This window comes from Aotus nancymaae, unplaced genomic scaffold (assembly GCF_030222135.1).
Source record: "Aotus nancymaae isolate 86718 unplaced genomic scaffold, 86718_ANA_hifiasm-v0.15.2.pri h1tg000007l, whole genome shotgun sequence".
Lineage (NCBI taxonomy): Eukaryota > Metazoa > Chordata > Mammalia > Primates > Aotidae > Aotus > Aotus nancymaae.
Window position 1 is genome coordinate 23,101,525 of NW_026988418.1, and position 27,982 is coordinate 23,129,506.

Genomic DNA, 27,982 nt, shown 5'->3' on the forward strand with positions numbered 1-27,982 from the left:
CTCTAAGCTGTTTCTTCTCATTAGCATTTCATCAAACCTTTTTTCAAGGTTCTTAGTTTCTTTGCATTGGGTTACATCATGTTCTTTTAGCTCAGAGAAGTTTGTTATTACCCACTTTCTGAAGCCTATTTCTGTCAATTCATCAGACTCATTCTCCATCCAGCCTTGTTCCCTTGCTGGTGAGAAGTTGTAATCCCTTGGAGGAGAAGAGGTGTTCTGGTTTTGTGTGTTTTCATCCTTTTTGCGCTGGTTTCTTCCCATCTTTGTGGATTATCTACCTGTGGTCTTTGTAGTTGGTGACTTTCGCATGGGGTCTCTGAGTGGACGTCCTTTTTGTTGATGATGAAGTTTTTTTTTTTTTAGTTTTTCTTCTAACAGCCCCTCTGTTGTAGGACTGCCGGAGGTCCACTGCAGACCCTGCTTGCCTGGGGAATCACCTGCTGTAGCTGCAGAATAGTAAGGGTTGCTGCCAGTTTTTTTTTCTGTTATCTTTGTCCCAGAAGGATACCTGCCAGATGTCAGCCTGAGCTCTCCTTTATGAGGTGTCTCTTTGGATATACAGGGGTCGGGAGCTGCTTGAGGAGACAGTCTGTCCCTTATAGGAGCTTAAGTGCTGAGCTGGGGAGGTACATTTATGTCTGCTGCCGCTGAACCCATATCTGCCTTTTTTCCCCAGGTGCTCTGTCCTGGGAAAGTGGGGCTTTATTTATAAGTTCCTGATGTATTGCTGCCTTTCTTTAGAGATGCCTTGCCCAGCAAGGAGGTAGCCTAGTCACAGTCGGCCAGCAGAGGCGTTGCTGAGCTGCCGTGGGCTCTGCCCAGCTGCTGTGCGAACTTCCTTGTGGTTTTGTTTATAGAGGTATAGTTAGAACTGCCTCAGTAATGGTGGACTGCCTCAGTAATGGCAGATTGTCTCAGTAATGGCAGACTGCCTCAGTAATGGCGGACTGCCTCGGTAGTGGTGGACTGCCTCAGTAATGGCGGATGCTCTTCCCCGCACAGTGCTGGACCATCCTGGGTCCAGCTGCAGTTGCTGTGAAATTCTCAGTCCAGAGTGTTTCAGATTGCTGGTTTTGTGGGGGTGGGACCCGCCGAGCCAGATCACCTGACTCCCTGTTTCAGCCCCCTTTTTTTAAGTTGAATGGGCAACTCTGTCTCCCAGGCATTCCAGGTGCCAGTTGAAATGGCTGCTCAGATTTGTGTGAGTTTTTGTGCTGAGACCTGCAGCACCAGCTGAAACAGCTGTGCCGGAGACTCTTGGTGCTTTTCTGCCCAGGAATCTCCTGGTCTGTGGGCAGTAAAAATTCATTTGGAAATGCAGTGATCACTCACCTTCTGCATTCTTGCTGGGAACTGCACACCAGAGCTGTTCCTATTTGGCCATCTTGGATAGTCTCCCAGAAGTCAGTATTTTTAGTGTATTCACAGAGTTGTATTACCATCAACCTAATTATACTTTAGAACACTTCCATCACCAGTTACCCAGCACTCTGTTCCTCTCAGTCCTACTCTTAGCAACTGTTAATCTACTTGCTGTTTACAGATTTTCCTACTCTTTCTAGAATATGTAACCATACACTTGGTGGCTTTTGTGACTGACTCTTTCAAGGTTCATCAATGTTGTAGCATGTATCAGTGCTTTATTCTTTTTATTCCCGAATAATGCCCCATTGTATGGATACACCGCATTTTGTTTATTCATTCTCCAGTTTATGGACTTTTGGGTTGTTTCTACCTTTTAGCTGTTATGAATAATGTTGCTATGAATGTTTATGTACAAATTTTTATTTAGATATGTTTTCATTTTTCTTGAGTATATATGGAGAAACGGTATTGATGGGTCATATGGTAACTATGCTTAACTTCACATCCTTATCAACACTTATTATCTTTTGGATTTTAGCTATCCTAGTAGATATAAAATGAAATGTCATTGTGTTTTTGATTTGCATTTCTCTACCGACTAATGTTGTTGAGCATCTTTTATGTACTTATTATCCATTTGTATACCTTCCTTGGAAAAATGTCTCTTAAATCCTTTGTCCATGTTTTACGTAGGTTATATGCTTTTTAACTATTGAGTTGAAGAAGTTTTTTTTATATATTCTAGATACAAGTTCCTTGTCAGGTATATGATTTGCAAATTTTTTTTCTATTCTATGTGTTGGTTGTCTCACTTTCTTGATGATATAGTTTGCATCACTAAGTATTACATTTTGATGAGATCAGAGTTACTTGTTTTTCCTTTTGTTATATTTCCTTGTTTGGTGATGTTTCTAAAAAAAAATGATTGGGTAACCTAAGGTACAAAGATTTACCCTGCAAATAAAATTGGTTTTACTTCTTCATTTGCAGTCCTGATACTTTTTATTTTTCTTGCTAAGTTGTACTGGCTAAAATTGTCAGTTGAATGTTAAATAAAAGTGGCAAGAACAGATATCATTTTTTTTTATTCTGATCTTAGGGGAAAAGCATTGAATTTTTCAGTATTATGTATGATATTAGCTGTGAGTTACTTGTTTTCATTTTTGGATTCCCTCTATAAGATTGAAGAAGTTTCCTTCTATTCATAGTTTGTTGCATGCTGTTATCATAAAAGGGTATTGGATTTTGTCAATGCTTTTTCTGGGTCAGTGAGATGACATATAGTATTTGTACTTTATTATATTAATATGATGTATTACATTGATTTTTGCATGTTAAACTGATCTTGCATTACTGAGATAAATTCTACTTGTTTATAATATATACTTAAAAATGTATTGGCAGATTCAGTTTGCAAATATTTCATTGAAGATTTTTCCAGCAGTATTATAAGGGATATCAGTTTGTAATGTTCTTGTGAGGTCATCACCTGGTTTTGTTATCACTAGCCATATAGAGTGATTTGAGAAGTTTTCCCTGCTTTTTTATATTTTGGGAAAGTTTGTGAAAATTGGTATTAATTCTTCTTTAAATGTTTTGTGGAGTTCAGTTTTTTGGGCTTGAGCTTTATTTATAGGCAGTTAATAAATTACTAATTCAATCTTTTTAGTTGCTCTAGGTCTATTCAGATATTTATGACTTCTTGAGCTAGTGTTACTAGTTTGCCTCTTTTTAGAGATTTGTCAATTTAATTTATCTAATTTATTGGCTTACAGTTGTTTATTGTTGTTTCTTCTTTATTTCTGTGACAAACAAGAGAATTTTGGTAAGTAGTGATATCCTCTCCTTTATTTCTGATTTTGTAATTTGAGTTTCTCTGTTTTTTTTTCTTGGTTAGTTTAGCTACAGATTTGTCAGTTTTGTAGATCTTTTCAAAGAACTATCTTGTGGCTTTTTAATTTGTTTTCTGTTCTCTATTTTATTTGTTTTTACTCTAATCTTTAATAATTCATTGGTGAAGGAACACAAATTCCTTTGTATTTAAGGTTTATTTTTTCATAGTTAAGATATAAGTTATTGATTTAAAATTATATAGATGCTTACAACTTTAAATTTACCTCAGGATTTATTTGCTGTATTCTGTGTTTTGGCATATTGCATTTTTGTTTAATTCTTTTGAATTTATTTTTACTTTCCCTCATGATTTCTTCTTTGACACATTGGTTACTTATGAGTATCTTGCTCAATTTTCACATATTTGTGAATATCCTAAATCTCCCTGTGCCATTGATTTGTTTAATTCCATTGTGGTCAGAGAACATAGTGTGTATGCATTCAATCCTTTCAAAATTATTGAGCCTTGTTTTATGGCCTAGCCTATGGTCTGTTGTGGAGAGTGTTCCATGTGGATTTTTAAAAAATGTGTATTCTACTGTTGGATAAAGTGCTATATATGTCAGTTAGGTCTAGTTGGTTTATAGTGTTGTTCAAGCATTCTACCTTGAATCTTTCTGTATAGTTCCATCTATTATTAAAAGTAGGATACTGACATTTCCAATTATTGTTGTTGTATTGTCTCTTTTTTCCTTTAATTCTGTCAGTTTTTACCTCATGTATTTTAAGTCTGTTTTGTTAGGTTCATTTACGTTTGTAATTGTTTATCTTTCTGATAGATTGATTTTTCTTATGTCTCTTTTTTTTCTAATTATAATATTTATCTTAAAGTCTGTTTTGTTTAATATTAGTATAGTCCTCTATCTTTCTTTTGGTTAATGTTTGCATCATATTTTTCACTCTTTTATTTTCAAACTATATTTGTGTCTTTTATACTATAATCTGTTTCTTCCACCTAGATAATTTTTAATTGATTCTACCAGTATTTGCTTTTTGATTGGAGTTTGTAATCCATTTACATTTAATGTAATTACTGCTAAAAATACCGCTTAGGTCTGCCATTTTGCTATTTGTTTTCTATATGTCTTTTTTCTCCTCCATTTCCTTACTACTGCCTTCTTTTGTATTAGATATTTTCAGTATACCAGTTTAGTTCCTTAGTTTCTTTTATAAGTTTTTAAAAATTATTTCCTAATGGTTTTTAATGGGGATTCCAATTAGCATCTTACCTTGAAACAATTCATTTAGAGTAAATGGTAACTTAATTTCAATAGTATACTGAAAACTCCAAAATAAAAACTTTTCCTTCTCTCTGGTTTATGCTATTATTGTCATACAAATTATATCTTTATACATTATAAACTTATAAATGCTGTTTTATAATTAATGCTTTACACTGTTGTCTTTTAAATAAAATTAAAGACTAAAAGAGTTAAAAGTACATTAATTTTTAACATATATTTGTGTATATGGTTATCTCTGTTGGTGTTCTTTCTTTGGGTAAATTAAAATTACTCACTAATGTCCTTTTATTTCAACCTGAAGGACTCCTTTTAGTATTTTTCTGTCAAGAAAGTCTGCTAATGGCACATTCTCTACTTTGTTTTGTTTACTCTTGGAAAAATTTTAGTGTATCTTTCACATTCAAAACATTTATGTCTAGATATAAAATTCTTGTTTGACAGTCTTTTTCCTTTAGCATTTTATGTCATTCTACTGTGTTATGGCCTCCATTATTTGATGAGAAATCTGCTGTTAATCTTATTAAAATTCCTTTTATATGATGAATCCTTTTTCTCTTGCTGCTTTCAAGATTTTCACTTTGCCTTTGGCTTTCAGCAGTTTCATTTTGATATATCTAGGTGCGTGGATCCCTTTGAGTTTATTGTACTGGGAGTTTGTTGAACTTCTTAAAATTGTAGATTGATGATGCAATATTGGAAAAAATTTGATTTCCAGATTTGAAATATTATTTTAAATGTCAAGTTTTCAATAAAAATGCAAAATATACAAGGAAACAGGGTAGCCAATACATGGTAAAACAACAAAAAGCAGTCTACAGAAACAGCAATGAGGTATCCTAGTGGGAGGATATACTAGACTAAGACAGAGAGGGAGCTATTCAAAGTATGTTCAAAGAATTAAACCTTTTTTTTTTTTTTTTAAACAAAAAGTAACACTTTATTTTAGGTTCAAGGATACATATGAAGGTTTGTTATATAGGTAAACTCATGTCATGGGGTTTTGTTGTACAGATTATTTCCTGAACCAGGTATTAAGCCTAGCACCCAATAGTTATTTTTTCTGCTCCTCTCTCTCCACCCAACCTCCACTCTCAAGACAACTCCAATGTCCATTGTTCCCTTCTTTGTGTTCATGGGTTCTCATCATTTAGCTCCCACTTGTGAGATCATGTGGTATTTGGTTTACTGTTCCTGTGTTAGTTTGCTAGGATAATAGCCTCCACCTCCATCCATGTTGAGCAAAAGACATGGTCTCATTCTTTTTTATGGCTGTGTAGTATTTCATGGCATATATGTACCACATTATTTTCTTTATCTAATCTGTCATTAATGGGCATTTAGACTGATTACATGAATTTGCTTTTGCTGTTATTAATAGTGCTGCAGTGAACATTTGTATGCCTGTGCCATTTTTAAAGGATGAGGGGATTTTATAAATTTTTATAAAATTTGTTAAGTTTTTAGCTATCTTTCTCTTCTTCTGGGTTTCCTGTTTTGTATATGTTGGCCCACTTAATGGCATCCTACAGATCTGTAGGACTCCTCTGCTGAAGTCTGCAGTGAGCCCATCTAGTGATTTTTTTTTTTGACAAGGTCTTACTCTGTCACCCAGGCTGGGGTGCAGTGGCACATTCATGGCTCATTGTAGCCTCAACCTCTTGAGCATGAAGCAGTCCTCTTACCTTAATCTCCCTAATAGCCGGGACTACAAGCACACTCTACTGTACCTAGCTAGTTTTTGTATTTTCTGTTTGCCATGTTGCCCAGGCTGGTCAGGGTTTGCCATGTTGCCCAGGCTGGTCAAACTCCTGGGCTGAAGTGATATGCCCACCTCAGCCTCCCATAGTGAATTTTTTGTTTGTTTGTTGCTTTTTTTTTTTTTTTTTTTGAGAGAGAGAGATGGGGACTCACTATGTTGGCCAGGTTGGTCTTGAACTCCTGGCCTCAAACAGTCCTTTAACCTTGGCCTCCCAAAGTACTGGAATTACAGGCATGAACCACCACACCCGGCCCCTATAGTGAATTTTTTATATCATTCATTGTTTTTTCAACTCAAAATTTCTAGTTGATTCTTTTTTATAAATTCTCTTACACTCTCTTTGGTGAGACATTGTTATAATTTCCTTTAATTCTTTACAAATAGTTTGCTTTAAGTTCTTTGAACATACTTAGAATAGCTCTCTGTCTTAGTCTAGTATATCCACCCACTAGGACCCTCACTGGCTATTTCTATTGACTCTTTTTTTCTTTTTTTTAACTCTGTGTATAGACTATTCTGTTTCTTTGTGTATTTCGTATTTTTGTTGAAAGTCTGACATTTAAAATAACATAAAATTTCAAATCTGGAAATCAGATTTTTTTCAGTCTTAGGGTTTATTATTGTTGCTCTTTGTTTTTTTAAGTGACTTTTTTTTGGACTAATTCTGCAAAGCCTGCATTCTTTGTGTTGTGTAGCCACTGAAGTCTCTGCTCAGTTACCACTGTGGTTAGTTCGTGATTGGTCAGAGATTACCATAAATGCCTTGAGTCAATAACTCTCACAGCCTAACATGTCAGAGCTTTTTAAAGATTCCTATGGGCATCTTTTCTCAGATCTTTCTTGTAAATTTTTGGCCAGGCTCTTGTGTACCACAGGCATTATCACAGCCTTCAGCACCTGTGGTGGTAAATGGTTGCTGATGATTGTGTTTGCCAAATGTCTTGGAAATACTGTAGGGCTTTTCCTGCAGAGCAAGCAGTGAATCAGGTCAAACCATGAAGAGTCCCCATAAATGGGGTCAAGGGAGGTACAAGATAGGTTAAACAGTGACAGTTCTCTGTGGATGGGGCTTTTTAAGGGAGCCCCATATCCAGTCTGCCTGGTGGTTGCAGAACTGCTGGTTTTCACAGGTACAGTGATTGAAATGCTGCTGGTTTTCAAGGCTACTTCAGAGCTGGGGAGATGGGAATAATAGTTAGAAAAGTTAAAAGAGCAAAAAGCTTGCTATTCTAACCAAGGTTTAGCAGGTTTATTTTAATAAATGCTCATCAGAATGTTGTAGGCCTTTGGTTTATTCCCAGAATTCTGAAATAGTTGATAATGACAAACGTGCTAGTGTGTGTGTTACAATAATGGAGGAACAGATTTACAGAGGTCTTTGTGCCTGTTCCTGCTAGATCTCCAGCCTATAGGGTTCAGAGATCCTTAAGGCACCTACAGACCCCATGAATCAGTTACCAGTTTACTGCTAAATTGATTTGAAATACACAATAGATTAATTAGGGCTTAGTTTATTGACTTTGAACATAACAGCATTTAATAGATGATTTTATGTTCAGTAGTACTTTTCAAGTTCTGGGAAAATGGTTTAAACATGAGCCTTCTGTCTGGAACCTAGAAGTTTGTCATTGGTGTAGACTCTAAAATAAAATTGTCAGTGACATAAAGTACCAGTTTGCTGTCCTTGGGAAATGGTGTGTTTCCACCAATGTGTACCTCCAGGATACTACTTATCACTCCTTCAGTTGAGTTTCACAATAGTGGTAAAAAGAAGCAACTAGTCTCCAGCATCTCTTACACACCAACCTATATTCTGGATCCTTGACTAACTACCTCCTTTGTTACTCAAAACACCTTTGCAAGGGTTTATGTATCAGTATTCCTATTTTGAAATTATAGATACTAAAGCCAAAGAGTTATATAAGTTGCATAAGAGAATATTGCCAGGAAATGGTGAAACTGATATTCAACCCATGGTCTTTATGCCTCCAAAGTCCACGCTCTTTTATTACCCCAGTTGCATATCTGTCCTCTGTTACATAATTGCATTCATTTTGTTCAAGGATAAACTATCTGATGGGGAAGTCAAAACCATGTATTATATAAAGATGCATATTATTAATGTAACTTAATAGAAAATGAGCCTCTTAAAACAAAATCATTGTCACTTAAAATTAAACAACAACTATCAAGCTAGTTAAGATAAATTATTGTAAGCATAAAGTACATTGTTTATAGACAGAGTTATATACTTTGCTGATGTCAACAATTCTTTTCAGAGACTAATTGAGCAGCGTGATACTTTGAAAGAAACGAATGAAGAGCTTCGATGTTCACAAGTACAACAGGATCACCTAAACCAAACAGGTTAATTTTGTTAGATTTTAAAAGTTTCAGCCTGGGGAACATAGTGAGATCCCATTCAACAAAAAATAAAAACTTAATCTGACATAGTGGTGCATGACTGTAGTCCTAGCTACCTGGAAGGCTGAGGCAGGAGGATCATTTGAGCCCAGGAGTTTGAGGTTGCAGTGAGCTATGATTGTACCACTGCACTCCAGCCTTGGTGACAGAGAGAGACCCTATCTCTAAGAAAAAAAAAAGAAAAAGAGAAAGAGTTCCTTTAAAATAGTTGAAATACTGAAATGCTAATTTATTTTTTGTTATTTTTTAGGTGCATCTGCTACAAAAAGTTATGAGAATCTTGCTGCTGAGATTATGCCTGTGGAATATAGGTAAATTTGTTTCTGTCATTTGATAGAATTATATTTAATATTATAACTTATTTTCTTTTTGTAAATGTCTTGGCCTTTAAAAACTTATTTTGTGAATCATAGAGCTGAAAATTACTGTTTGATCTACTTAAACTTTCCAAATCAGATTATTATTGCTACCACAGCAATTTAAAATTTTATCAGAAGTAAAATCTCACAGACCTGTTGAATAACATATTCTAATTTTTATGAGATGACCCCCATAAAACAAAATTGCTTTAACTAGGGAGGTATAAGTATATACTTTATAGTTAGAAAATTATTAGAAGACAAAGATAAATATGATTTAATAAGCCTTTGATGGGGGAAGTGGTAAATGTATAAAGTGAGAATAGTTACTTATCTTGCATAGTGGGGAGTCAATCATTAAGTTAAAATTAGTAATTTAAAGTAATTTAAAAAATAGCCATATGAGCTTTTTAAGAAAGAGTTACGGTATTGGCTCAATGCTGCAAGATCTGCACATGTACCCCAGTACTAAAGTACAATTAAAAAAAAAGAGTTATGGTATTGGCATTCAGAAGAACAAAAATTGGGATTAATTGAAATTAGTTGCTTTTAAAGAATGGGATTTGGCAGGGGAACAACTAAGGGAGAATATGACTTCCCTATTTAATACAAATAATAATAAAGTAAAATCAATAATACTAATAAAAAGTTGCATTTTTAAAAAGTACATGTAAAACTTTAATAAAAACTTTTAGAAACAAAAGATCTAGAAACTGTCTTATTGCCATTATAAAGTATCTCTTAAAATTTTAGTCAAACTATTGCTTCTTAAAGCTATTTCTTTTATCTATTTTCTAAGAGTATATTATATGTTTCCGTTAGTGAATAGTTTCTAAATTACCAAAGTAAAATAATTTCTATTATCTCTTTAGGAATGGCATAATAATAACTTAATTATTTATAGCATAATCCTATATGGTACCTCTAAAATTTTACTGCTTTTTTTAAAGGCACAGTACTGCAGTGTACATAATTTTTTCTTAACACTTTCAGAAGTTTTTCTTGTAGTTTAAGAGTTTTATGCCCTACCAGCTGTGTTAGCTGGACCTGCTTGCATCTTAAAATGGTAGCTATTGAATGGACAGGAATTTCCTTTTCTTAACTAAAGAATATAATGACTCAAATTCTTAAAAATTAAAGATTTTGCTTTGTAACATCAGGGAGGTGTTTATTCGACTGCAACATGAAAATAAGATGCTTCGCTTACAGCAAGAAGGCTCTGAGAATGAACGTATTGAGGAACTTCAGGAGCAGCTAGAACAGAAACATCGTAAGATGAATGAACTGGAAACTGAGCAGAGGTGATGTGCTCCTTAGTAACTGAAAATCTTGGTGATTTAATTAGCGAACCACAAAATCTTGATTCACAAAAGTGGAAAATATTATTGTAGTTAAAGTAATTAGAATTACCTAGAAATAGTTTAATTTTTCTTTTTGTTAGTAGTCTTTCATCACTATAAGCTTCACTCTGTGAAAGAAGTCAAGTGATTCTTTTCAGTTATATTTATAAAATATATAGATAGTCCATTAATTTCAGCAGTCTTGGTTAACCAGGGTACTTCTTCTTTTTATTATTTATTTTTGAGACAGAGTCTTGCTCTGTAGCCTAGGCTGGAGTGCAGTGGCACGATCTCCACTCACTGCAGCCTCCACCTCCCCAGTACGAGTGATTCTCGTGACTCAGCCTCCCTAATAGCTGCAATTAGAGATGTGCACCACCACACCTGGCTAATTTCTGTTTTGATTTTTTTTTTTTGAGACGAAGTCTTGCTCTGTCACCCAGGCTGGAGTGCACTAGCACGATCTGGGCTCACCGCAACCTCCGCCTCCCATGTTCAAGTGATTCTCCTGCCTCAGCTTCCAAGTAGCTGGGACTATAGGCACGTGCCACTATGCCTGGCTAATTTTTTTGTGTATTTTTAATAGAGACGGGGTTTCACCATGTTGGCCAGGCTGGTCTCAATCTCCTGACCTCATGATCTGCCCTCCTCGGCCTCCCAAAGTACTGGGATTACCTCCCAAAGTACATGAGCCACCACGCCTGGCCAATTTCTATATTTTTTAGTAGAGATGGGGTTTCACCATGTTGGCCGGGCTGGTCTTGAACTCCTGACCTCAGGTGATCCACCTGCCTTGGCCTCCCAAAGTTGCTAGAATTTCAAGCATGAGCCACTGTGCCCAGCCCAGCAGGCTATTTCTTCTTGAATTTTGTTTATATATGTTTTACAATTCAGAAAATTTGACAATGAATAAGTGACAGTTTGGTTTTCTACTTAAGTCTCATGCATAGATGAGATGTAGATTGTGGAATCAAATTTAAATCCCACTTCTAATTTAACTTATTAACTGTTTCTGGACAAGTTACTTAAACTTAACACTCAGTGTTTTCAAGCGTAAATACAAGTTGTTAGGAAGTCTATAGTTAATGAGCTTAAAGCAAACGATGTACTTATCTGGTACCAATGAAGTGCTCAAAACTTATTCTAATCATAATAATATACTTTTCTAAGTACTTTTTTGCTGTTAACTCAGTAAATCCTCATAATAACTCTATGAAATAGTAACTATGATTAGCTCTTTTTCTATGGATAAGGAATATGGATACAGAGAATTTAAAGAACTTACTTAAAGTTATATAGCTAGTAGTTTTGGATCCTACATAATGAACTCTCTGTCAATCTGATTTCTGAATCTTTACTTTTAACTACTATGGTAACCTGCCTGTTATAAATAGCACTCTTACTATAAGGGTATTTGGATTTATTTAACCTTTATTGAATATTGAATCCTAGAGACCAACAGAAATTGTAGACACACATGAATCTTATCTTTTTCAAACTTGTGTGTATAATGTTACATAAACTGTGGTTAAAAGAAGAATAACAATTTAGTTTTCTGAAGAGCCATTAAATATTACTATCTTATTCAGTTCTATACCAGTTGTTAGCACTGGGGAAACCATTCCAGCTTTTAAGGAATTAACATAGGAAAGTAGACATGTAAATAGATAATTGCTGTATTATGTGATAACTGCAACAATGGAGTATTGTAACGGGTAGGTGAGTTTATGTGTGTGGATATATATAGAGGGAGACGGAGATAATAACTTTTGATGGCAACTTCCAGTGGAAGTAACTCTTAAGCAGAGTTTTAAAGAATGAGATTTTGCTATGTTAGAATCTGAATTAGTTGCTAGTACCAGTCCCTTTAACTTAAATTTTAAAAACCATGTAGAAATGATTGGAAAATGGTGGCCTTCTTCTTCCAATACACTGTGAAATCTGAAACAGAAGACAGAAACCTAGTTTCATTCATTAAAAATACAACTGTAGAAAAATTGAGCTGGTTTTCTGATTTTTCTAACGGTGAGTACAGTGTAGAAATGTTTTTGCCATCGACATTTAAGTTCCTTAAAATTTTTAATGTAGGCTTATATACTTCTAGGAAAAAAAATTTCTTTTTAAAAGTATTTCCTTAGAAGTAGTCTACCCTACTCCATGTTACAACTAGGCACAGATAATTGTTCTGCATTTGTCATTGCTGTAAAAATATGCTTTAGTTAATTTGCTAACTGAATGTACCTTTGTAGATCCTTAACTACTTTGACTTTCAGTACAAGTAAATGCTTATGACTCATCTTACAATAGGCTGAGCAAAGAGCGTATTAGAGAATTGCAGCAGCAAATTGAGGACCTCCAGAAGTCTTTGCAGGAACAAGGTTCCAAGTCTGAAGGCGAAAGTGTAAGTAACTTAGAAATTATAATAGTTCTGCTGTGTATGGCTTCTCTTTAATAGGTCATGATGCCCAAATTAATCTTGTATTTGAAAGTGCAGCCCTTATCATTGAGAGTACCCTTAAATACCGTATATATCTGCATAATAGATGCAGTGATTTTGCCAACTTGGGGCCTATCAGTTGATCACGTACATTGGAAGGTGATTTCTATCTGTCCTACTTCAACAGCTATACCAAAGTTCATGATGATTCTTGATTGAGAGCATCTTACAATTGAGGCCTTCATAATTCTGGTGGAATTCCAACAGAACTGGCCTGAGAAAAATCCAAATGAGAGTTATTAGCAGTCAGAATTGACGAAACCTTCTAATGGGAAAAGAGAGAATGGGGAAATGATTTCTACCAAAAGAGCATGCCAAAAATGGATTATACCCATCTCTGAAGGACAGAAACTTTAATGCAGTCTTGGAAGCATCGCTCATTTCTTTTCCCTTCCTTAATGATTCATGGCCTTACCATTTTCTGATGGTTTTTAATGGCAGGTATTGTGAGGGCAGATAAGAGGATTTAAGAGAGATCAAGCTTAGCTTAAATCTGACTATACCTAGCAACTTTTTTACAGTTTGATCTTTGTATGTGAAGAGGAAAAGAAGTAATGATTGAGAGAGGGACGTACTTAACTAAAAATAACAAGAAAAAAGGACTAGATATGTGTCAGGGATATATTGATTAATTGCGATTAGATAGAATGTTAGGTGATATACCTGTGTTGATGGGGGAGGAAAGTCTGCCAAGTAAGTAAAGAGATGAAAATTGAAAGGGTTGCATTTCCTTTCTGTCTTTTATGTGCTTTATATTATTTTCTTTTTTCTTCCCTGGGGGCTTGGAAAATAGAAATCGTCTCATGCATGGCGGCATCTCATATGTGCATATATACGGTATTGTAACTTCTCTAATACAAATATTATTTTAAGCCACACTAGAGAATACTTTTAAAATGAGGTCTTTGTGGGGGAGCACATTTTGGCTTGCAGTATTTTAAAGATAAATGTCTTTATTATTTTAATATATTGGTATCCAACTCGTATTTCAGATTGTATATTTTAAGCACTTCACCTATACAGTAGGTGCGGAACAACTATGGCAATTTAAAGTACTGGTTTTTAAAAGAGGAAATTGTGTGTTTAAAGTTTTGCATTTTAGCAGTATTCAGTTGCTTCATTTTGGTGTTCGTTATTAAAGTATTTGCAATTATAATAATAAAGTTTTATTATAAAGATAATTATTTTAGATCTTTAAGTTTGTTCCTCATAAGAGGCCCAAAATCTTAAAATGTGTATTCTGAATAAATGATTCTTTAATATTTTAATGTTTGATACTCCTCAGTATAGCACATTGAGCTTGCATTTGCCATTTTTCAAGTTCAGATTTAATTTTTATTCAGAAATATGAGGCATTTTTCTTTCTGTTGTTGTACCCTTTTTAATTTCATTTTCTATTTTTTCTTTCCTTTTGGAAGTAAAAAAACCTAAAAAGTTCATGCTTCTTAAAATGGGTTATTAGAAATACAAATTTTAAAAATATAATTTTGCATAGTACACCTTTAAAAGGAGGTAAAGAGATTTAGATGTCTGGAAAATTGACTTTTGTCAAGATAGTCATCTTACAGCAATTTTTTTTAAATTTTATAGTCCAGCAAATTAAAGCAGAAGTTGGAAGCTCATATGTAAGTAAAACTGATATTCCTTTTCAAATATGAGAGGGGAGGGATCTCCTTTTCAGATTTTGTTTAGAAAAGCAAATATCTTGATGCTAACTGATACTCACACCTGCTGCAAAAAGTGAAAAGCATGCTAAAAGTTCAGCCTGCCTGCTTACCCACCCCAAATTCCTACATCTTTCATTTAATATCATTTGAAAAGTTTAAAGAAACATAACTATCACAACTAGACTAATGGGATGTTAAACCTATAAAATATTTTACTTTCTTAGGAGGCAAGGATGACAAGGGAAACAATTTAACCTTTTTGGCACCCACTATTTGCCTGACTTTACATCCTCATGACGACCCCTATAGTCAGGCAGATAGTATTCCCATTTCACAGGTGAGGAACTAAGGGTCAGAAAGCGGCTTGCCTAAGGTCCACAAATGTTATATGGCAGAAACCAGTTTTCATTCTTAGGTCTGTCTGACTCCAAGCTCCATACTTTTTCTACCACTTAGGGAAAAACTCACAGAGGTCCATGAAGATTTACAGAAGAAACAAGCGCTCATTGAAGATCTTCAGCCAGATTTAAATCAAAATGGTAGGTATTTGTGAAAACTTGAATCAGACAACAGTGTATATAAGGACTCACCCTGTTTTATTGAAGGATATAAGGTCTATGTGTAAGTTTTTGCACAATGCATAGATACATATATTATAAAAAAGGACCATGATAATTTTTAGTGCTGAAGTCATTAATAAATGATATATCATTAAAGCAAAAAAAATCTAATTAAATTAATTGATGGATTTATGGGAGTATCAAACATTAAAAAATATAATTGGTGGAAATGTGGATAAAAATGATTTCAAATTAGATATGAACTTCAAAACATTGTGTAGAAACGCTTTGTTTTTCTTGTGGTTGTGCTTACTGTAAAGTATATTTACTGTTTATACTTCATAGAAAGCAGAAAAAGAACTAAATTAGATTGTAGATTTTTTTAAGGGGCAAATAATAAATAATTGAGGACGTATTGGTTGTATTTTCCAAACTTTTAGATAAGAATTCACTACAAAGAATAAATAGCAGGCTTCTCTTTTAAGTTCTCTTATCAGTCTTTAGAAAATAAATATTATAAATATAATTTTATGTGAGGATGAAATACTTTAATAGATAGTAAATATTAATAACTGGTCATGTTTCATTTTATTTTTACTAATAGTACAAAAGATCAATGAACTTGAAGCTGCTCTTCAGAAGAAAGACGAAGATATGAAAGCAATGGAAGAAAGATACAAAATGTACTTGGAGAAAGCCAGAAATGTGAGTGACTTATCTTTCAGAGCTCAAACCTTGGGGCCCTATGTTTTAGCGAGGCCCTTTTCACCAGACTTTTCTGCCATTCTTGTATCTGTAGCTAATCACTTTTAACTGTACTGCCTTACCTGTCAGGTTTCTTTGGTATTTCCAAATCAGTTCACATACTCTTAGTCTAACTCATTAGTGTTAGATAAAGTAAACCATAACTAATAGGGACTGTTTAGACACAGACTGCAGTGACATCAAGAGGCAATGTCTATAATGTATGGAATGTTAAGTTCTTGGAAAATAAGCCTAGAATTCTTATTTGTTAGAATCTTTGCAAATTTGCTAAGAATATAATTTTTCTAGGAATAGCAAAATGAACATTTTATCTCTTGTAAAAATTTAGCTTTTTAAATGTGTTTAAGATTGTTGTAGTATTTAGTTTTAGATTAGACAGTTAAACACTTTTCAAATGTTCATCGGACTCAAGGTTTAACAAGATTGAAGTTTACTTCATAGTCACATTGAGTCCAATCATGAATGGGGAAGGAACACTGCTCTATGTAGTCATTCAGAGTCCTAAGCTAACAGAGGCTCTGCCTTCTTCAGCATAGGGGTCCCAGTTTCACTTGACATTGTCCAACTAGTACATGAGGAAAGACAATCTAGATTGCATAGGAGATATGTAATGGCCTGAAAACTGCATAAATCACTTTCACTCCCACCTTGGATACAGGGATGTGACCACACCCAGCTTCGGGAAGCACAGCTATGTTTCTAGAAGAAAAGAGAAATAGGCTTGGTAAATATGCAGGCAGTTTCTACCGTAATTAAGTTTCTTCAGTTACAAATGTGTAAATGTTTGTGGTAGAAAATATAAAATATAGGACGGTTCCCAGAGACACTATTGTTAACATTTTAGTGTGTTTTCTGTTTAACAGTTCATTTTTTTCTATGTATATTTTCTCTGATGGGTGATCATAACACGTGTGTGTGTATGTGTACACAACACACATATACCTATATAAAACTTGTATTTTTAAACTTAATATTTATTGAGTACTTACTATGCTAAATACTAGGTAGAAATACAGCAGTGAATAAGACAGACAGGCACTACATTTATGGAACAGACTTTGCAAAAGTGAAATAAGCCTGTATAATAGTTGTGTGGGATATAGCATAGTTTACTTAAGCATTATGTTACTATTAGAATTAATCTGTATTCATTTCCTTTTCCTTTTTTGCTCCTAGAAATAAGACTATAAACAACATAATTATGCAGAAAGCTTTCTCTTTATTTTGGTTTATTATCTTTTTTTTTTTTTTTTTTTTTTTTTTTTTTGAGACGGAGTTTCGCTCTTGTTACCCAGGCTGGAGTGCAATGGCGCCATCTCGGCTCACTGCAACCTCCGCCTCCTGGGTTCAGGCAATTCTCCTGCCCTCAGCCTCCTGAGTAGCTGGGATTACAGGCACGCGCCACCGTGCCCAGCTAATTTTTGTATTTTTAGTAGAGACGGGGTTTCACCATGTTGACCAGGATGGTCTTGATCTCTTGACCTAGTGATCCACCCGCCTCGGCCTCCCAAAGTGCTGGGATTATAGGCATGAGCCACCACACCCGGCCTTGGTTTATTATCTTAACCTTATTTCCTATAAATGGAAGTACTGGGTCATAGAGTAAGACCAGAAGATGCTTGATATGTATTTCTAAATGACATTTTAAAAGGACTATAACTAATTGAACAAAACTATGACAATGAATACCATATTCTTGCTACCATTGAATGATGCCATTTAAAAGACAGTTGCTTGTTTTCATAAACATGATTTTTTCCCGTTACCTTATTTTAGGCAAGAAGTTTAAATAATGGTTAAGATACTGGCTAAAGTAATAAATATGTCCATTGTAGAAAATTCAGAAAATATAAAATCATTTATCATTTAGAAATAATAAACTATGATTTGCTCTTTGTAATTAAATTGATATAAATTATTTAATGTGTTCTGCCTTTATGGTGTGCATTCCATGAGGGCAGGCACCATGTCTCCCATTGCTGAATCCTCATATCTACCACATAGTTAACACTCAGTAGATGGTATTTGGATGAATGAAGGAGCCAGAGTAATATTTTAGTATATTACCATCCAGTCTTTTTCTTTTCTTTTACCTCTATAAATATAGATGACATTTTCCCAACTCATTAAATAATTTTAAATATTTTTAATAGTTTTATAACTACATCATACAGATGTCCCTGTTAGAAATGTATGATTTTTGCTTGAAATATATTCTTGACATTCTGAATTGGTTTTCTAACAGAATGCTGTCTCCATAGTTTAGCTGAATCTCTTTACTACCTTCAGGCCAAACATTTCTTTTTACTCAATTTTTAGTAAGTAACATAAATATGCTTCAGCATCCTACCTTTTGCAAATAAAATCACCAGCATTTGTTATATTGATCTTATATATTGAATTACATTTGACTAGATAATAATAGTAAAAAAGATTATTGCTAAGAATTTTTTCTGTGTGTGTTATTCTTTATAAAAATAAGTTCCCTTAGATATATTAAATTCATTTGGTTTTTAAAAAAAATCTCAAGTCAAATAAATATAGAAAGTGTTATTTCAAGACTTCAATGCTTAAAGCTTGAGTATTGAAAAAGCTAAATAACTATCCCGTGTACTGAACTTTGGAGAAGGGAAATTTGATTTTGGAATGGGGATGTTCATATTTTTGTACTGAATTTTTATACTGTTTCTTGTATATAGAATGAGCTGTTTTTGTTATCCCAATTAGAATTGTAAAACAAGCTACAGTTAGCTCTTAGATGACTTTGTGGATTGTTTCCCACCTGATTTACACACTTTTTATAAGATATGTTCTATATGTTTTAATACTTTAAAGTGAATTTAACATTTTTTTCTTTAAACAGGTAATCAAAACTTTAGATCCCAAGTTAAATCCAGCATCAGCTGAAATAATGCTACTAAGAAAGCAGTTGGCAGAGAAAGAGAGACGAATTGAGATTCTGGAGGTAAAACTTCTGTGTTTAATTATTTTGTAGAATCCTGGTAATTAACTGCTGTCCTGTATTTGCCATTAATGATTGAGTTTCACAAGAAGTTTAAAATGTCATGTTTTCACACTCAGTGTGGTTATTACAAAGCATCTCACTGGCCGACCAATAGATGGTCTGTGTATAGCTCATGTACCTTGTTTATATGCAGTGTTGTATCTCTCCCCATCTGTAACAGGCAATATATGGATATTCCTGACTTTCTAATGGAGTCCTGCTATAATGTTCCTTTAAAAATTATGCAAATATGATTTCATTGGGGGAAAAAAAATCCTGACCTTTACCATTTAAAAAAGATACTGTGTTGATTCAGTCAACTACATTTTTCTTATCTTCAGCCTATTTCTCACCTGAACCTAAACAAACTTATTAATAGTGAAATTTCCCGGAGAAGGAAGTACTCACAGAATCCCAGTGAACTTCTGAACTAAATGGGCAATCTTAGTTATTAATCATGCAAAAGTATATTAGTAATGGCATGCTTTTATTAATTAGCTGAGTCTTTAAATTTTAAAGATAATTTTGTGTTAGTGATTATATTATTTTTATGAGCCTTAGATAAGTATATCACTATGGAATTAGATATTCTTAGATTTATAATTTAGCACATTCTGGTTTCCTTTGCAAAGTGTTTTACAAAACTATATTTAATAGTATAGTGAGATTTGATATTATTCTTGAAGTAAATATATACTTTCTTTTAATAATATATGCATAATTGCAGAGCTGTGTTGAATTCTACATACTGGCCTTGAGATTCTCATAAATGGTACTCAGTGTCTTTTTTTCTTTTCCTGAGATGGAATCTTACTCTGTCGCCGAGGCTGGAGTGCAGTGGCACAATCTCGGCTCACTGCAACCTCCTCCTCCCGGGTTCAAACAGTTCTCTTCCCTTGGCCTCCCTAGTAGCTGGGATTACAGTTGCATTCCACCAAGCCCATCTAATTTTTATTTTTATTTTTATTAGAAATGGGTTTTGCCATGTTGGCCAGGCTGGTCTGGAACTCCTGACCTCAAGTGATATGCTCTCCTCAGTCTCCCAAAGTGCTGGGAATACAGGCATGAGCCACCACACCCAACTGTATTCAGTTTCTTTTTAAATCTTCTAAGAATGTTATATTTCAAATAAATGCACTCTATTTATGTACCTTTTTCTTGGTTTTTGAGCAAGTAGGTATGAACTGTGGTAGAAATATTTTTATTTAAAGACTTTAACACCCCCCCTCCCACATCCATAGTACAACACCATTCTCCCTACATCATGGTACAACGCCATTCTCCCTACGTCCATGATACAACGCCATTCTCCCTACGTCCATGATACAACGCCATTCTCCCTACGTCCATGATACAACGCCATTCTCCCTGCGTCCATGGTACAACGCCATTCACCCTACGTCATGGTACAACGCCATTCTCCCTACGTCCATGGTACAACGCCATTCGCCCTACATCCATGGTACAATGCCATTCGCCCTACCTCCATGGTACAACACCATTCACCCTACGTCATGGTACAACGCCATTCTCCCTATGTCCATGGTACAACACCATTCTCCCTACGTCCATGGTACAACGCCATTCGCCCTACGTCCATGGTACAACGCCATTTGCCCTATGTCATGGTACAATGCCATTCTCCCTACGTCTATGGTACAACGCCATTCTCCCTACGTCCATGGTACAACGCCATTTGCCCTATGTCATGGTACAATGCCATTCTCCCTACGTCTATGGTACAACGCCATTCTCCCTGCGTCCATGGTACAACGCCATTCTCCCTACGTCCATGGTACAACTCCAACCCGATGTGTCCTTACTATCAGTGCTTGTCCAGGCTATGTTGTATGTTCTCAAAAGCACTGAGTAGGCAGATCTGTCTGAAGAAATGCTGTTAATTATTCAAGTTCCAAGTCAAATATCTCTTTCTTTTTTAAACTTTCCCTCTATTCCTTAGGGAAAGGTAGTAGTCTCTCCATAGTGAGTCCATGTACTTTGAACTCATAATTTATTCCACAACAGCATTGGTGTTCCTTTTGGTACATGTGGATGTGTCTTGATAACAAAGACTGTGTATTTTTTCCCTGTACTCCTAACATTAAATATTTCATAAATCAGAAGCCAGGGTTGCAGTATTATTAGTAACTTCTTATCTTAAAATTGTTACTTCTCCTCTCTGGTTGGCCATCATCTCATCTATAAGATGATGAGACTGGGACTGGATAATCGCTGAAATCTTAAATTGCTCTGTTTACATCCCAGTGAAAGTCAATGAGAATATACACCATTGTTGATGTTTGAAATGTACATCCCCAACAGATATGATGAGAAAATAGTCCGTCTAACCATAAGACTGAGGAAAAGCGTAGGTTAAGTCACAGGACATATGGGTGTTTAATTTGTGTGTATTCATCTGGAAACACACTGCCAAAAGAGAAAAGGAGAAATGTAAGTAGCAGAGGCTGTTCTAGCTGCCATCCCTCTTGGGAATTCTGTGCCTGGAGTGGGTGTGAGTCTGAAGAAGACCATCACTTCTCTTTCAGGCTTAGGTCTTATAAACTTTTTGTATCACGAGCATCCTATGTATCAAGATTATAGTATTTATATAAACCAAACTGTGGTACTCAGCAGAATTACAAAATTAGCTGTATTTGAGTAATTAAGAAAAGCACGTCAGTCTCTGTGATGGCATATAAATATGGCTATGGAATCTAGTACACAGGCCACCAACAATTAAGAGAGAAATTTGTATTAATTTTTATTTGTATTAAGCTTTATAGGCAACTTAAAAAGATTTTTCTAGATATCTTTGGCTACGTCCCCTTTCTCCTTAGCTTCGACTCATCCACAGGTGCAGTTCTGTTTCGTTTACCTAAGCCAGTTGTTACTTTTTTCTCTAGATGTGGTGGGCAGTAGTCTAAAATTCACTAAGTTGTGTATGTGTGTGTTTAAATCACTCTCTTCTACTAGTAAGTTTCTTGAAATAAAGGTTTGTTAGCTACAAATCTTATTCTTTCCTAAAGGTGTTGTGCATGCATTTGTGCATGATTCAGTTTACATTTGACTATGTCATGTGCCTCACAAATGCAGTCTTTAGATTCTCTTAATAATGAACATAGTGAAGAAATTATTCTGTTTTTAATAATTTGGAGTAATTTCCGGGATTTTAATTGTCCTCGTATCTTTTTTCAGAGTGAATGTAAAGTAGCAAAATTCCGTGATTATGAAGAAAAACTCATTGTTTCTGCCTGGTATAATAAGGTGAGCTGAGGTTCAGCTAACAATTGAATGAGAGCAGTATTTATTAAACTTTTTTGACCAAGTACAACATAAGGAAATATATTTTATTTTATACCACAATCCAAGACATAGCATGTTTATGTATATGACTGAAACAAGTTACCCTGTGTATTGCACTCAGATATATTGTTATATTCTTTTTTAGTGTTGATTCTAATCCACTAAATTGATTTTGTGACTCATCAGCCTTTAGCTGATACATACGAAGCATAGGTGAAATAATTCATAAGCATTTTTTAAATTGTGTTGAGCCGAAACATTCAATTTGTGCCCATAAAGGGGTTTCTGAAGAAATATGAAGATCTGCGTAATACAAAATTAAGTGCTTCGAGTACTCGGTGTTTATTTTAACGTCCTCTAAAGCCTCAGTGTGTCCTTTACTGTATTTGTTATTTTATTTTTTTATCCAGGAGATACTTTTCATAACTGTCTCTTTGTCCTACCAAGGAGAAAATAGCATAGTTTGAAATGTGTTTTATTTTGTCATTGGTAGTATAGTGGGATATTTTCAAGAGTAGCATTTCATGATGTATATGGTTCTTTTGGGTTATTCTAATTAGCCAGAATAGGTAATAACTTAGCTGTTATCTACTTTTATCTCTTCTTATTTATACAAAGGCATATCACTTTATAAAATTCCCATGTGTGAATGCTGTGCTCCACCAGAAAGCACTAGTTATTCTCCCTGAAACATGACTCATGCTTTCATGATACCATGCTTTTCATCCGACCTCTTTCTTCTGTTGGGTAAAATGTGGCTTAAAGGGCTCCAAAGGAAATTATGTGTGAGGTAGTCTCAGAGTTTTCTTGAGTCAGTCATCCTAGTTGAGATGAGGGACCGTGTATCATTTATTTGTTCTTCCGTGACCTCTTGATACATAAATCAGTGAAGATATTGTAGCCAAGTAGTCCATGATTGATTCATTTTTTCAACCTATATTTGTTGAACATCTATTATCCATGTACTGTACTAGTTACTAGTGATGCTAAGTTCGGTAAAATTGTATTTTGTTATGTGGTCTAGTGAGAGAGTAATGACTTCCCTTATAAGAAATCCAATAGCCAAAATAGGGTAATTTGTCAGGTATCAGTATCTAGATAGACTATAGTACATTTAAATTATACTGGTGGTTCTCAAACATTAACGTGCATCAGAAGACTTGTTAAAACACAAATTGCTAGAAGCACTGGCAGAGCTTCTGATTCAGTAGGTCTGGGTAAGGCCCCTAAAAAAAAATTGTTTTATTTTTAACAAATTCCCAGTGATGCTAATTTTGTTAATCCAAGGACCACACTTCAAGAACCATTGATCTAAGCCATTCTATTATGACAGGTCTGCTCATAGGTGGTAGAATGATGGCCCAAACAAAAATGTTGGTATAATTAAATCTAATTCCAGGCCATTATTTTAAGCTACTATTTTTAATGATTTTAAGTTTAGTGGATTAAATAGAGAAATTGGATTTTATGCCTTCTTACTAGCATTACCATTTCACAGATAAATCAGCTTCTGAACCTTTATTTTCCACTATAAAAATGAGGAAAACCTTAGCTTTATAGGTTAGTTTTAAGGATTAAATGTATTTATGTGAAAAGCACTTGGCAAACTCTATTTAGTCATGTTAAATAAAAAATGTTATGTATTTCTTTCTTCAGAGTCTAGCATTCCAGAAACTGGGAATGGAATCTAGACTTGTGAGCGGCGGTGGTACCTGCAGTGACTCTGGTGCCTGCACTCCTGCACGGTCTTTCTTAGCACAGCAACGGCACATCACCAACACCAGAAGAAACCTCTCTGTTAAAGTTCCTGCTACAACATCTGATTAAACTGCAAAACAAAAGAACAAAAAAACATAAATAGAAGTGCCCTTAAAATATTTTGTACCTTTCAACTAACCACCAGATTGAAAAACAAGTTTATGATGCTGGATATCAGGTATCTTAAAATCCACATGCATCAAATTAATTTTGCCAGTTGACTTCAAAAACAAAGTATAGAATTAGCTATCTCTCTGGGGAGCACTGTTGAATAATTGGAGATGTAATTATACACACATTTCAAACAAACATTTGTCTTTTGAGAGTATTAAAATTTCAAATTGACTTTGTATATTTTGGTTAAATGTTTTCAGTTGTACTAGTAACAATTTTCAATAGATATATAGTAATATTTAATCTTAAAATGTTATTTAGATTTATTTTATCTTTTTTTTTTTTGGTTCATATAAAAACAGTCTTGAGGCAGGCACATGGTGAACTATGCAAGGGTGATTTCTTTGACTTAATATATACAAGGCTTTACTTCTGTCCTCTAATTCTTACATTGAATGTGTACTTATCTCTACCTTGTCATTGTCATGGAAGATAGAACATTTGGAAGATTTGACAATCGAAATGACTTTGGAATAATAAAATTGATTAATTGGAAATTTTACATATTCTGAGAAGCTCATAGTTCTTATATGTACCTATGATAAATAAGGGCTTTTGGGCATCATGATTAAAAATGTTAAGCATAGGAAATAAACTGACATTTGTAATAGAGGACTTTCTGATGGAAAGCAAGCAAAAATATATACTCCTTTTGTGAAATATCTACATACTTTTTAAGGTAATTAATGAGGATTTCAGTTATTGCTTTTAAACATAAAATTATAGTTAGCTTCTGCTAAAAATTGTATCATATAATAATTTTGCTTCATTGAAAAGAAATGTTGCAGTGATGAAACAAGGTAGGATCAGTTTGATTTTGTTTACTTATTAAGGGATTTATCTTGGGCTCAGCTTGTGGTATTCAGTTTGTTTCGACCCAAAGCTCTTATTTTAAAAGGTGTTACTTTTGAACTTTTGGGGTCATTTTTTAAAGTTACCACTTTTGAATTTTAGTTGTGATAAATATGTGCTGCTCTATATCATAACCATGAGACATATATGACAATTTAAATTTAATTAATTGAAATTATAAACTCATTTTCTTGGTTGCACCAGCTACATTTCAGATGCTTAGTAGCCACATGTGGCTAGTGGGTACTGTATTGGACAGGGCAGCTATAGATACTTCCATCATTCTGCATTGATGTAAGTATCATAGCAGGGCAGCTATAGAATACTTCCATCATTGCAGAAAGTTCTATTGGACAGCACCATAATAAATCTTTTTATATTAACTTAGAAACACTATTTGATATTAGATGTTAGACCAAAAAAAAAAAAGAAAAATGTTAGAATGATTTCAGATATAAAAAGGAGTTGAATTGTAACATAATTAGCATCTTACGTTCCGTACAGTTGAATACCTTTATGTTGTGACAACCATAGTTAATCGTTTCTGTGCTGTTCAACACACGAACCTATCAGCAACATGTCTAGACCAGGGGTCAGCAAACTTTCTGTGAATGGACAAAGAGTAAATATTTCAGTAAATGTCTTAGGCTTTGTGGGCTACATGATCTTTGTTGCAATTACTCAACTCTACCATTATAGAGTTAAAGCAGCCATATATAATATGTAAACAAAATGAGCATGATTGTGTTTCAGTAAAACTTTATTTACAAAGACAGGTGGTAGGCCAGATTTGGCTTGCATGCTGTGGAGCTGTGGTCTAAATTTTATTCTTAGCTTTTCTTTGCAAATACAGTATATTGTTCCATTTACAGTATTATTCTTTTTTAGGTACCTGGTTTTTAGATTCTTGCCTGGTAACTTTTTACTGAAAATACAAAAATTTCATACTGCATTTGCATCTCTGAGATTAGGGAGCACCTGTCAGGATATTTTGTTCTATCAGGGTTACTTCTGTTGACTACCTCTTAGATTTTGATACAATTATATTGTGGGGTTTCATTTTTGTATATTCTCGTAGTGTCTGCTTGCCTGTGACTTCTGGTAAAATAAAATAATCCTTTGAAAATATTTTAGCATGGTATTTAACATTTTCTAAATATTATGGCATTTTGGCATATTTTAGTCAGTGAAGACATCTGCCCTTTTGGTGTTTCTACTTGCTTATGATTGAAATTTTACAAGCACTTCAAAGCTCCCTTTTAATGGAATTTATTGTAAAACATTAACTTTAACAAATTAGTGTTTTCACAGGTTGGTTGCTTATAAATTTTCAACCATTATACTTGGAATTTCTAAATCATGCAATTTCTGAATAAGGACATTAAGGCTAGATACATTTTTCTTAATAGAGAAAAAGCAAATTTTCTGATTTATCACTTTTCTCGTTGATAAGTAGAATTTAAAATGTTTCATATGTAAGTATTTATGTAAGACTAATGTAATTTAAAGTTCTGTATTATTGTGATTAATCATACAGAAATTCAGGAACTGATCAGAAGTGAGATTCTTTTCCACATCTGGTTAATGTAGTGAGTTGACACCCTGTGGGTGGTAAAGCATTATAAATATTTCATCATGAACCATGATTTATACACATCTGTGTTATAAGGGAGGCTTGAGTACATATACCAATGAAGAGATATTCAGCATTTGTCTAAGGAATTAAATGTCCTAGTGATTATAAAGTAAAACTACAGACCAATTTGGAAATGATTGTCAATGTTCAGCATTTGCTCTAAGATTAAAATTCCCTTTCTTTTTAAGGCTAAGGGTGTGTACATATGGCAGTGATGTCTATATTGAGATTAACTTATGTATTGAGAAAAATTTGAAGTTTATTTTTTCAATGAATAAGGCTGTCACACGATTTAGTATAGATTAATGATGTCATTTTTAGAAATATTAAACAGTATTCCTCATTATGTCATCATTTCTGATAGAGTGCTAATTTGAATGTTAGATAATGTTTCTGCATCTATACCTATTTCTTTCTAGGGGTACATCTGACCCTGGGGCTTGGGGGTGGCTTTTAGGCCACAGTAGCGTCTGTGTTAGGTTCGCTAAATGTGTATTTAATGAGATACATTCCTATGTAAAAATGTATGTATATGAATGTATGCATACATTCTTATTGTGCACTTGTGCATTGTGAAAAAGTAGTTTGGAAATTTGTAAAGCACAAACCATAAAAGAAAATAGTGTGGAGTTATTAAATGATGTAGCACAAATGTAACGTTTAGTTTATAAAAGGTCCTTTCTATTTTCTATAGCAAAGACTTTGACACTTGAAAAATAGAACCAATATTTGATTTATTTTTGTAAGTATTTAGGATATTATTTTAAATAAATCATTGTGCATTATCAATATAATAGTTGTGAAATGATTTAAGTAAACTTTATGCTTCTGTGTGTTGATTTTGATGGGTTTTTAGTGGGCATAAATCCATGTTTATTTGCTGCATTGTAGTAGAGGACTGAAAATATTTAGGTTGGTAAAGAAAAAATAATTGCATTAATTCTTCTAATTTTGTTCTTCCTTTAAATTTTTTGGGGAATGAAAAGATATATTAAATGATTTGGGGATATGTCTTTTTATGTTTCCAACTTCACCTCTGGAACCTAGTCATCTTGCATTAACATGGAATCAAAACATTTCTGGGCCACACATGGTGGCTACGCCTGTAGTCCTAGCACTTTGGGAGGCCAAGGAGGGCAGATCACTTGAGACCAGGAGTTCAAGACCAGCCTGGTCAATATGGAAATACCCTATCTCTACTAAAAATACAAAATTTAGCTCGGTGAGAAGGTGCACACCTGTAGTCTCAGCTACTTGGGAGGCTGAGGCATGAGAATCGCCTGAATCTGGGAGGCAAAGGTTGCAGTGAGCTGAGATTGTGCCACTGAACTCTAGCCTGGGTGATAAGTGAGACTCGAATATCTCAAAAAAAAGAAAAAAGA

General features: G+C 34.3%; 1 protein-coding gene across 1 annotated transcript in view; it reads left to right on the forward strand.

Moving 5' to 3' along the window:
* HOOK1 (hook microtubule tethering protein 1) overlaps positions 1–27,431 on the forward strand; it is a 61,906-nt gene extending 34,475 nt beyond the window's left edge. The window contains exons 13-22 of the mRNA XM_021667726.2: positions 8,541–8,628; positions 8,936–8,996; positions 10,205–10,345; positions 12,692–12,785; positions 14,472–14,506; positions 15,005–15,087; positions 15,713–15,813; positions 18,737–18,838; positions 22,073–22,141; positions 23,837–27,431. Of these exons, the coding sequence (XP_021523401.1) occupies positions 8,541–8,628; positions 8,936–8,996; positions 10,205–10,345; positions 12,692–12,785; positions 14,472–14,506; positions 15,005–15,087; positions 15,713–15,813; positions 18,737–18,838; positions 22,073–22,141; positions 23,837–24,007 (945 nt within the window). The 3' untranslated portion in view covers positions 24,008–27,431. The remainder of the gene's footprint in view (positions 1–8,540; positions 8,629–8,935; positions 8,997–10,204; positions 10,346–12,691; positions 12,786–14,471; positions 14,507–15,004; positions 15,088–15,712; positions 15,814–18,736; positions 18,839–22,072; positions 22,142–23,836) is intronic.
* Positions 27,432–27,982: the final 551 nt, after the last annotated feature.